Source organism: Lytechinus pictus, chromosome 2 (genome assembly GCF_037042905.1).
Source record: "Lytechinus pictus isolate F3 Inbred chromosome 2, Lp3.0, whole genome shotgun sequence".
Taxonomy (NCBI): Eukaryota; Metazoa; Echinodermata; class Echinoidea; order Temnopleuroida; family Toxopneustidae; genus Lytechinus; species Lytechinus pictus.
Window position 1 is genome coordinate 35,719,394 of NC_087246.1, and position 13,033 is coordinate 35,732,426.

General features: G+C 34.4%; 2 protein-coding genes across 2 annotated transcripts; both read right to left on the minus strand.

The window, feature by feature from the left end:
* Positions 1-697: 697 nt before the first annotated feature.
* LOC135153297 (uncharacterized) lies at positions 698-4,253 on the minus strand. Its single transcript, XM_064095838.1, has 4 exons — positions 4,157-4,253; positions 3,476-3,542; positions 2,151-2,444; positions 698-1,828 (listed from the first exon to the last, which is right to left on the minus strand). The coding sequence occupies exons 1-4, from the start codon at positions 4,166-4,168 to the stop codon at positions 1,749-1,751; spliced, it is 453 nt and encodes a 150-aa protein (XP_063951908.1). The 5' UTR covers positions 4,169-4,253; the 3' UTR covers positions 698-1,748.
* Positions 4,254-8,090: 3,837 nt separating this feature from the next.
* On the minus strand, positions 8,091-11,913 carry LOC135153221 (retinoschisin-like). Its single transcript, XM_064095617.1, has 4 exons — positions 11,794-11,913; positions 10,327-10,456; positions 9,338-9,505; positions 8,091-8,314 (listed from the first exon to the last, which is right to left on the minus strand). The coding sequence occupies exons 1-4, from the start codon at positions 11,911-11,913 to the stop codon at positions 8,091-8,093; spliced, it is 642 nt and encodes a 213-aa protein (XP_063951687.1).
* Between the last annotated feature and the right edge of the window lie 1,120 nt (positions 11,914-13,033).

Consider the following 13,033-nt stretch of genomic DNA (forward strand, 5'->3'; position numbering starts at 1 on the left):
TTAAAAAAAAACCGTCAGAGGTTTTGTTTTGTTCTAAGGGACAAAAATGCACAATATGTGATCCCAACCCAAAACCAATTCACTCAGCAAGGTTCTGTATAAAAAGCCAAAATTTGTAATTCGGTATTCAAAAGGTCAAATTCAGAAATTTGCATATCAACTTCTTTTTTTTTTTTGGGGGGGGGGGTGAACATGCCACTTAAAAGAGACACCAGTACCACATTACATTCGACGAGACTAAAAATGACAAAAATCTAATTTGTATTTGCACTCAGAAACATAGCCCCATATCATTATTTTTGTTATTATTTATTTATTCGTATTCAATCATTTTTTACACAGCATGCAATACCACATCATATGATACATGATTATACTTCTTTACCACTGTCCTGGTTATTATTTCACCTGTTACATTCTTTCACATTAAACTATTTGGTCTCTTCAATGTAATAATTTATCATTTCATCGTACGTGCTCCCTCTCTCTCTCTCTCCGCCCCCTCTCTCTCCCCATCTCTGTTTCAAACACTTTTGATACACTTTATTTGTCGCCTGGCGACTTTCCTCTCTCATGATTAAAATATTTTCACTCATTATTTTGCTTTCATCCTCTTTTTCCCGAACGAATTTCATTTTAACATATATATTTATTTCATGTATCATACGAAAACAAAATGACAAGAGTCGTTGTTTTTAGCTTTATACAATAGTGTGTATTTCACACGAATACAAGCAAGTATATCTTGTAATTATTTATTTACAAACATTGTTTTTCAGTAGTTTAAACACTACTTCACGTCTATTTATACAAAATGACGATGAGTGCAAGATTATATTTACAATGCATACTGATATTAAGAGCATATTTATCTGATTAAGGTTAAATTTTTAACAGGTGACCAGTAACCATAAAACAAACGATAAGTCGCCAGGAAACTTTCTCTGTAAATTGTCAAAATACCTATAAGCTTCTCTGACATTATTAACTTAGCGTGCTTTTATACGTAGAGGTGTTATAGCTCAGTAGATAAGTCTCCGAACTTTGAACCAGTGGCTCATGCCCCACCTTATCGTTATTATTATTGTTATTATTATTATTATTTATCATCGTCATCATCATTATCAGTACCATCGACGTCATCATCTCAAACAATAATCCACCTTTTTCATAATGTCAAAATGTTAAGTTGTTAAATCTAATAAAAGATGATATACAACAGTTTCTTTTATACAACTTTTTTTTTCCAGACTAGCTTGAACATCCTCCAAAATAATTTTTGACCACTTAATTTTGGGGTTTTGGGTGGCAGTTCACATCGTATTATTTCATGAACAGATCATTTGTTTTTCTTCTTTCATTGTTTTGGACATCAATTTTTGCCCGATTAAGATAATGTTGAATCTATTCATTGTGGTTTTATGTCCGCATTTGGTAATGTAAGAATTACTCACAAAATATCACAATGTTGCTCAATCACTGAATAAAGTAATTGTTCATTGTATGTCTGACGGTTTCAACGAACCGATACTTGAAAACTTTATCAAAGTGCGTAATCCTGCATAAAAGGACTAGAGCTGTCTTTGAACCTCATGGTTGCAGGGACATCTCACTGATGAAAGTAGGATACCGTGACATCATCAAGTTCAATATTCAAATCACAGATTGAAAGCCTCTCATGTGTCGTCATCATACATTACTAAGAAGCAGAGGTTTGTCGAGTATCATGTTTTGTTGAGTATCGTCGTTTACATACCCCTACCAGGGGGTTTAGGTCTTGGGCCCTGTGGACCTTGTGGGCGAGTTGGCTTTAGTGTTGCAATCACTCCTATGGTAAAAAGAGAATCGCGTAAGAACAATAATGGTTAATGTTCCTTCTATTAAGTTGCTATAACAGGAAATACAAAAAAAAGATTAAAGCTATTAAAATATTGTGAATATATTTTTTTTAATGTCCTTTTCGTCGTGTACGCCTCAATTTAATTCATTTCAAATCACTAATTCATGTTCATAGTTGCAATATAAATTATACAAAGGATTAAACGGTTAGCACCTCAAGAAGCTTACGCTTGTCGAGCAAGGTGATCCCTTATGGAAAACAACAAAACAGTCAATAAAAAGATCCTATGAATGGTTTGCGTCATACTCACTCCAGCAATGGTCGATCGTTTTGGGAGAATTTCTACTGCACGTGAGGTCTAGAGCCTCACAAGCATTCAGCACCTCTACTGCCCTCCCGTTTTCCTCGTAGCACAGCTTTCCGTCACGTGACCATCTATACAGACGCCTCATGTACCGGAATGGGAATACATTCACCTTCTCATCGAGATCGGCGACTTTATCCAACAAATTTTGATTACACCCGTAAATTTTCTCGACTCGCTGCACAGAACGGTACATGTCACACGTTTTGTTCAAGCGGAGGCCTGGTGACGGTCGTGGGCCTGTGAATTAATTATTACAAAACTGAATTGTTAATATTGTATAGTTTAGTATACAAATGATGAAGGTGAAAGTGATGGTTATATCATGTTATTAGTAAAAACCGAAGTGCCAATCAAACATGAAGGGAATGAGAGTATTCATATTTGACAATCAATTATAGTTTAGATCCAGTGCGCAGTCTGTCTTATCTCCAGTAGCGTACACATTAATTAAGATTGGCGGAAATCAATGAACACGCCTCGTCTCATTCTATTTCTTTATATATTTATTATATCTTACAATTTCATAATTCAGCCTGTAATACAAGCTTAGATATTCGCTTTTTATCCCCTTCATTGTTTGTATTAGACCCAATATATCCATTCACAGTGTTCAATTTTCAATGTTTTTTCCTGGTTTTTTATGTTGTGTCTTATGTACAGGATATTTCCTGGCTTTATTGAATAATCTTTTAGGTAACGTCGACCATGTTCCAATTTGGTTTTAATTTAATAAAAAATGAATTGGATAAATCAAAGAAAACCAGCACCTGAGGTAAGCACAACGGTTTTAAAATGTTATCGGGTCCGGAGGGGGGGGGGGTAAGCGCTGATATTGCACCATGCAACATTTGCCCATGACTCATTTTTGGTTACATTATATGTTTTCGATAGTTTATTTCAATTGTGCCTTTTATACACCCTTCATTTCCCCATATCACGTTCCATAAACACCTAAATACGTTGTACACTGCAAACTAAAAACTCCGGTGTTGATTTAACACCAGTCCGGAATCTATATATGTCCACACCAGAGAAATATTGAAACAATACCAGTTTGGAATCAAACCGATGCCATTTTAATACTAATTGGTGTTGTATAAACACCTATCTGGTGTTAGACCAAAAAGAAAGTGGTGTTGTTTAACACTTCTCTGGTGTGGACATATATAGATTCCGGGCTAGTGTTAAATCAACACCGGACTTTTTGCAGTGTAGCTTCTTACCACCTCGTGCTTCGTTAATAAAATGGGTTTGAAAAGAATACTCACCTCTCCACCTTTGTCCCATACACACACAGACCACAACAGATAGACAGAGTGATGTCAGCATTATCCTCTGGAGAATGATTAAATTAAAACGACATTTTTACATTTTCCATGGATGTATGCTAAAGTATACAGACTGTTCCTATATACCTTAAAGAATTTCATCGTGCCTATTTTACACAAGAGCAACATTGAAAGCACACAAAATATTTTCACAAAATATAAACATTGCATTAGCGTCATAGTCGTTTATTAGTAGTTGTATATATCACATACGCTATTTATCCATTTCTTTCAAGTGAATTAATGGGTTCAATCTTGAAAATCGCATTGACTTAATTTACTTGACAAAATTGTAAATTACTGATTTGTATTCTGTTGGAAATGAAATAAATGAAATTTAATGAAATATATAATATATGTTTGTAAAGCTTTCGCACAATACAATGAAATTTAAACAATCTACAAATGATCAAGAATTTTAAGATTAAAAAGAAAATCTTTAATTGCCGTGTACATAGCTAGCTCAATGATGTAAAGCATAAATTCAACAGCTTACTGCACAGGAAACAATAGATTACTTGGTGGATTGAAGTGATAATAGGTCATATCACTGAAAAATATAATCTTTCCTTCACTCGGCAAAACCTCAACAACCCAATAAAATAAAATTTAGACACTTACTGTTGGAGCCATTTTGTGAAGTTTGGTCAGCTAACACGAGGGATAGTGAATTTGAAAATATTCTAGATAGTGACGGTGCTGTCACTCGTACAAAAGTGATGATTTATCCTGTTCGGTTTGCTAATTTATATCAGGGAGAGGAAGAGAAATACAATCCATTGTAAAATATGAAATCGAGAAATATGTAATTGAGAAATTGTTGTCTCTGTTTACCATATTGTGCATGCGGAATATGATTCCCAGCTCATGAGTATACGTCCCCCATATTATGATTCATGGGAAAAAAATTGGACATAATTATGACGAATAAGCTCAATACAATGCAATGCAATGCAACCACTAACAATGTGTCATAGTTTCAGTTGAAATGTATACTTCAATTTCACTGTAACCGAAGAATGCTTGATCCGAGACGAGATACCCATTATACATGTTATACGTGTTATATGAATGACAAAACATCTGTTTAAAGGGGTGCCCCACCCTACAATTTTGTTCATTTGGTTTTATCCGTAACATTAAATAAGGACAAAATCAGTGATACTTAGATAAAGAAGAAATTGTAAAATACATATCAATGATTATGTCATGCATGGGTACAGATAGGTTAGCTGCTAATAACGATTTTGTTAATCTAGATTTCATTAAATCTCCCTTTCCCTGTTTTTTTTACAATGTCTAACAATAAGGATAATTCAAAAATTCCATTAAGAGAATAATCTTTCTAACAATCTATGTTTAAAAGATTGAAATACATATTTGGTTGTTTGTACTTTTATGAAATCAAATACATAAACAAAAATGGCATGACATAAGTTTCGGTCAATGTCTCGTCATTTTATTATCATTCAGTGTTGCTGGAATTTTCTTTGTATGTTAACGTTAAATAAAAAAAAATGGCATGTGTGTTGAGTACCTGCCTAAAATGAAACCATGGAGATGAAACAACGGTTTGAAGTCAAACCAAGTCACTTAACTCATATAAGGCTTTGCGATTTTTTATCTTCCTTTTTTTTCAATTTTCGCTCTCTCTCTCTCTCACTACACACTAAGAAATTCGGGTTAAATTTTGCACCCCTAGGGGTGCACAGGCTTGTCCCTATACGAGTACCCCTAGCAGTGCACACGTACACCCCGAATATGGGTGTACAGTGTGCACCTGTACAGGGTGTACACGTTTACCCTTCGGGTGCATATGTACCCCCACCTAAAATAACAAAAATATTGTCTAGACTTCCGGTCCATTTAATTTCTGTATCGATTTTTTTCAGTTACCTTAATTGGGATTCGAGCTCGTTTTATCTGTAGTCAAGATTCTTCCCGCTTTGCCAGCGAGAAGTGCTAAGACCTGTGAGGACTTTAGCGATATGATCCGATACACGTTTGACTTGTTCTGATAGTTGTGATTCAAGTAGCTCTATTTACTGTTTCTCCAAAAGTATACGTAATCAAATGTGTTTTTGAAACAATTATCATCACATGAATATTAAATATTTTAAAAATTGTTTCACTTCGGTAAAGTGTGGCGTAAGTGCATTGTTATTTCGGGTAATCTTCAATCACAAATCAACTTTATATATACCATATACGTCTATCAGCGAGACTGGTGGGGTTCACACAAAGAGTACAGGGGTGTACAGGTGCGCCTTGTGATAGTGCATGGTTCTCTTTCTCTGCCTCCATATTGAACGGATCATACATGTACATTTATACACTCTAAAAACACTAAGTAAAATTTTACCCAATATTGGGTAGAAAGTGAACATGCATGTTTGCTGGGTATCTTTATTACACAATCTTGGGCTTTTTTCAACGCAGCATTGCGTAAAATTTACAAAATCACAATTTTACCTAACCAACATGCATGTTCCCATTTTACCCAATAGTGGGTAAACCCTTTTTAGAGTGTATAGAGTAAATTATATTATAATATGAATACAGTCTTAAATACTTTTCTTAGATTCTTATATTTTTTCTGAAATGTATTTTCGTGTTATTTTCCTTTTTGATATTCGTTGTTCATTTTTTACTTGCTTTTAGTTTGAATTGTATTAATACCATATGCCCTTAACCTGTTGCATTCTACTTCAGTCAGTGCCAAATTCAATAGCATAAATTTGGGTTCTAGACTATTCATCATGCTTTCGATTTATGATGAAATCCAAATATACCATGTTGGTAAAGTAGTCTTAAATCAAAATATACCCAATTACTTTGCAGTAACATTCATACCACATAAATTATAGCAGCATATGATTATGATTACGAAACGTTTGTTTGCGATCAAAATACACACTAAACCTGAATTGCTCTCACTTGTTTTATTATAATGTAGTATCAAGACCAGTTTAGGAGCACGAATCTACACTCTTAAAATTGATTGGCCAGAGTAAGTGTCCCATCAATAAAATTGGTCAATATCACCCAAAATTTTGGTAGATTTTAACTAATAATATGGTTGATTTCGACACTTTTTATTGGTCGAACTTAAAAAAAAAAACCGTCTGAGTGGTTTTGTTTTGTTCTAAGGGACAAGAATGCACAATATGTGATCCCCTGTTCCAAAACCAATTCACTCAGCAAGGTTCTGTATAAATAGCCAAAATTTGTAATTTGGTATTCAATATGTCAAATTCAGAAATTTGCAAATCAACTTTTTTTTTTTTGGGGGGGGTGAACTTGCCACTTAAAAGAGACACCAGTACCACATTACATTCGACGAGACTAAAAAGGACAAATTTAATTTGTATTTGCACTCAGCCCCATATTATTATTTTTATCATTGACTTATTGTTCAGACATGTATTATATGTAAATAGTTTTTGTTGTTCTGCTCTGAAGCGCTTTGAGCATCTAATCAAGATGGAAAGAGCGCTATACAAATCTCATGTATTATTATTATTATTATTTATTCATTTATTCGTATTCAATCATTTTTTACAAAGCATTCAATGCTACATCATCATAAAGTTATTCTCTATATTTGCCAGTCATTCATAAAGTCATTCTGCTTTTCCTCCTTTCTTATAAACTATTGTTAAGGTTGGATTTGCCTTTAATAGCACACATGAAAGGCAAAGGTGTGTTGTTGTGTACGGTGATGTATCACATGCAAATCGAAAAATATCATTTATTTATTAGAAATATTTATACAGGTACAAAATGTTAGCAATTTGCCGTTTTTCATCAATGACTTGAAGAACTACAAAAATTGGCATCTACACTGTAAAAAATGAAGTGCTAATTTAGCACCTTAAAGTGATTGTATAGTGACTGCACTACGAGTGCTGATTTTATAGTTCAAATTTGAACTAAAAAATTAGCATTCGTAGTGCAGTCACTATGCAAGCACCGTAATTGCTAAATTAGCACTTCATTTTTTACAGTGTATGTTATAAATTTAAAACTTACTAAAAGAAGAATTTATTATCTCGACAATTCCTAGAAAACAAGCAGACAATTTGTTGTTTTTTACTCAAACAATAGCTGAAAATTGGTAAAGTTATCACAACGGAAAATTAGATATATCTAGAAATTGTGTAATTGATAAAATTATCAAAAATCAGTAACCTAATGCACTGTAATGTATAGCATATAATTCTTGTTGTAAAACGCACAACACGTCTACACCATGGTACATTAAAATGTGAAATCGAAATAGGGTTTTTCTCTTATTTTTAATTTAATGATGTGTATGTAGGCCTATATATATATATATATAAGTTTAGTATCGAACCACTAAAAGACTGTTCTAAAACAAATCCGTTTAGAGTGCATTTTTGTCTCTTTCGGCGGGCAAAACCAAGGTTCTTTTCCCGGTTTATCCAAATAGTAAAATGCCCCCATCGTTTGCACACCTTTATTATACTTTCTTATCTCTTGAGAAATTATCGGTCAATTATTCATTATACTCTTTGACCAGTATATATAAGAACTAGCAGATGTAAGTAGCCGCCCCGTGGTGTGTCCGAGTGGTAGATTGTTGTCCAAGTAAACACGCCCTCTTGCGTAGGATGTATGTAAAACAGTTGCAAGATTTGTGATGAAGACAAAGTCGACCGCATCCAATGACTGACGTCACGGATTGATAGGATGTATGCGTATAAGTGAGAGCCTGGTCATATGAAATAAGTCTTAAAATGGTGGATCGTTGAAAGCCTGTGGATTAAAAAAAATTAACAGGTAAGCTCGAATAACTCAGTCTCAGCTATCCTATACAGTACAGAAAAGTAATACCTGAATAAACTCAACTCCAACTAGTCGTCCAATTGTGGAGTTGGGGCAGCCCTGTTAAAACCTCAAATGTATTTAAAATGCCGTCAGATATAGCAATGAACAGCTGGTAGGTCTTTGTCGAAAATTGGAGATTCGAAACAGCAATTTCGGAGCTGACGAAAAATTGCAAATATGTGGTTTGACCAAAGTCCAGGGCGAAACATCAAATTTGATCCACAAATTTTTGACAAAGACTTGTCCTGACGGGCATTTGACAATACATTTTCTATTTATTGAAAAGGTTCTGTATAGCAGTGCGAAAACCCATAATGTAACAGCCAACACATAATTTCGCATTTTTTTCTAACGCAAAATTCACATGTCCTGACGCATAACGTCGCAGCGAATTTCTAACGCATAACGTCACATGCCCTCGACGCATAATGTCGGCGTGGTATTATCTTGTTTGAGGAATCTGAAGTTCAAATTATTTTATTAAATGGAACAAATACATTTACAAATATGTATTCCTTTTTACTCAACATTTACTCAACACCTGTCGGGGAGGAACAGGGAAGGAGGGGGGGGGGGGTAAACGACAAGGATAAGATAATCAAATTCATAGTTGAATTAAAATTCTGATATATACGCATAGAAATGTGTCCTCCATCATGTTCACTGGCTGTTAACAAAGGAAAAATGAAAATATGAAACGAGTAGACCTGTTACTATGTTATATGTCTACTTATAACATATCGTCAATATATCAAAAAATGTGTAAAATAAATATATAATCAGTGTATATATCGTCAAGATAATAACGCCATTTTACTAATCAATTTCACACAGTGACAATATAGTCAAGTATATGTCAATTTAAATCTGCGGTTATAGAGTACCAATGTTGATAAAAACAAAAATTTTCCTCTTTTGCAAAGTAATTTCACTTTTTTTCATGATACTCACCAACAGGAACTAAACCATATATTTCCATTCGGAGGCTGATATGCCGGTGCCACGTCTGAGGTAGAATACGTACATAGCGACACCCCTGCGGAGCAGGTAAGGTGTTGTTTACCACTGTCCTGCGGTCGCTATTACCTGTGAACACCTTTATATTACATGTAGTATCGATAAAGAAGAACGTTTCATTGTTAGGCAGTGGATGTTGTTTTCTCGTAAACATGGTGAATGGATGCATTATTTTCACTTCTCTCACATCTTGCTCTTTATTGGGATGAATGAATAGCTGAATGAATATATGAATACATGGATGGATGAGCCAACACTCCTAAATTTTCATCACATATCATTTTCTTGAAACCAACACAAAACTAGTGTTTAAACTTGAATACACACACACCCAACCCCACTTTTTGAGACACATTATTTTATTTAAATGCTCTTTCGAACTTTGTGGACGGTTGCTTTATAAGTTCATTCAATGATACCATATTCCATGTAAGTATTGGTGAGACGTGTTAGGGTGCAACTGACAAAATGAAAACAAAAATGCATTGAATGTTATTTGCTTTAATATTTTCAATCAAATTATTCCTATCTACTTTCATCTCATCAGTTCAGACTGTAAATGACTTTTGTTTCGCATGCCAAGCTTTTTTTTTTTAAATCTATTAGTCTGATGAAAAGACATCGAAAAACTTTAATAATAACACTCTAAAAAAATATTGGGTAAAAGTGCTCCATGGGGGTAATTATGTGTCCAACCAACATTGGGCATTTCTTTTGGGGCATTTTCATTTATCCGGTGTGATGGAAATTTTGACCATTCTAAAGTTATTGCTGCTTATTTTCTAACCTTACTAGACAATATGCTTCCCGCATTTGGTAAAATACTGCCCAAAATTGGTTAGACACATAATTATCCTGGTGGTGGTAAAAAATGACCCAATATCTTTTACAGTGTACCTTCGCAGAAGTTGAGGTGGTGTTGGGGTCTGGAACTGTATCAAAGGATACTCCATCGAGACTGCAGGAAATCTCGAAGCTAGTGACCCACTGGCTCTTATCATCCCGACCCTGGGTTGCTACTCCGACGACGAGATATGTAGTTAAAAGATCAACCTGAATAAGAAGAAGTGGATAATCGTACTACGCCTACTTAAAATAATTGAGGGATTGTGACTTTATAAGCTCAATCAATACTTTCAAGGTTAAGGAGAAAGTTGTTTTCTTGTTAATATTTTTAGTCAAACTATGAAGTAATTCCACCCCTTTCTCAATTAATATTTTGATGTTATTGGAAATGATAATGACACGCCTAGCAATCATTTACATTCGTATGTGTGTGAGAAAGAGAGGGCTGTATATTATGTATGAGCTGATCGGTAGTGAGTCACATTTTTCGGGTATTTTTTATGTAAAAAATAAAGAGTTATTAGTTATTACACGTCCAGGATTTCTCAGTTTATAAAGCTACTCCCTTTCCCATTTTAACCCTTTCTCCCTTTTTCCCCTCCCTACTCCTTACCCTGAGGTGTTGTCTCTATTTGATAAAACACCCTGAAGCTACCAGATATTAGTTTAAAGGGGAAGTTCACCCAGTCGAAAAGTTTATTTCAGAAATAGCAGGAAAATATTTTAAAATATTGCCGACGGTTTGAAAAAAATCCACCAAAGTATAAAAAAGTTATTATAATTTCAATTGTTTGATATGTGACGTATGCGAGCATCTTTCCCACATATCGCATGGTAAAAAAAATCAAAGAAATGCCATTTTCTCAGAAAATTTAAGTGGTTTTTACTGTACCTTCAGTATAACAATAGACAAATAATTTCACGTTCCTTCCTAAAAGCAAGAAAAAATAACTCATCATAAAGCATTAAGTAATTGAAATTTATGCATTTCATATTACATAACATGTGGGACAACTGCTCGTTTATGACGTCACAAATCACAAATTTTAAATTATAATAACTTTTTAATCTTTAATGGCTTTTCCTCAAACCTTCGCCAATATTTTTTTCTGCTATTTTTACAAAAAAGTTTACTTCAGGGTGAACTTTCCCTTTAATTGCATGGAAACAAAAGGATAGAAATGACACAAGAGTTGGGAAGCTAATTAATAAGCCAACCCTATTAGGTTGATTAGAGGAGTGTATAACGCACGCATCTATTGTTCCATGGTATAATTATCGTAATGTCAGGGGTGTGCGGTGCCGGGATATTTCAATATAGGCATGATAGGGGAGCACTATTGTGACGTCATATAAATTTCTCAATTGGATAATTAGAGGTATTTTATAGCTACACGACACTGATCTCACATCTTTTTAATCCTTTTTTTCCTACTCTCTTCCTTTTTCTTCAATTTCTCCTATTTTTCTTCCAAATTTCAGTTACTGAAAAAAAAAACACGATGCAGTTACTTTTATCATGAACCCTGCTTTTTTTATGATACCTGTATCCACTCGCCGAGTTTATCTTCTTCTGCCGACCAGCATAAAAGACGAACTCTTGAGAGATGTAATCTGGCCGTACTTGCTGGATTATTAGAACTCCATTCACTAGATGCTGTCATACTAGAGTCTGGAATCGCCCTACTTTCAAGACCCAAAGCACGGACATCTGAAGATAACAAGGATTAAAAACTGAAATGATGATGATGATGATAATGATGATGATGATGATAATGATGATGATGATGATGATATGAGAGAAACAAACTTCTATATTTTGGTTATAGCAATGAATTATGCAGCATATGCGGTTTCATGCATGAAGGTCTAAACTCCGAGATTCATCATCATCATCATTATACTGCTACTTTTACTATCATTACTATAGTAACAATGATGATGGTCATGATAATGATTATGCTAATGATAATGAAATTGAACATAAAAATGCCCAATTAAAATCAAATTCAATAGAAAATACGAACATGAACCAAAATATACCCAAACATGTATTGATTGTTAGGGTATAATACCAACCATAATAACACTTATTGCATTTTGTCCGAAAGAGCGTCTATAAATTTGATGCGTTACATAATGTTGTAGAGAGGCTTAAACGTAAGATTTTTATGTTTCTTAAGGGGTACTCCAGGCTAAAATAATAGTATTTTGAACTGATGAAGTAAAATATAAAAAACAAAAACAAAAAAAATCAAAGTATTTCATTATTTTGGTGAAACAATTCTATGCATGTCTTCATGCCGGGGTGCGATTTTTTCCTCAGTACTTGTGCACCCGACGCGAGAGGGCAGTGTGAACGACGATAATAGGTTTTTTTAGTTAGGCTATGCCTCTGCATTAATATTCATGGAAACGAAACGTTAGGATATGTCGTAGTTTCAGACCAGGGACGGATCCGGGATTTTCCAAAGGGGGGGGGGGGGAACATTTTTCCGATGAATATTAGACAAGCAAAAAAAAAGTTTTTAACCCAAAATAAAGAATACTACGTCCCCGAAAAAAGGGTTTTTAACCAAAAATTAAGGATATTGCGTCCCCGAAAAAAGTTACAAGGCAAAAAAATATAAAAAAAAGGTTTTTAACCAAAAATTAAGGATATCAAGGGGGGGGGGCTTCTGTTTTAACGGCATGTTTACATTACAAATTTTATCTTTGCTTCTCAAGGGGGGGGGAGGCACGGGCCGGCAGTGTCCTTCCCCCTGGATCCGCCAGTGTTTCAGA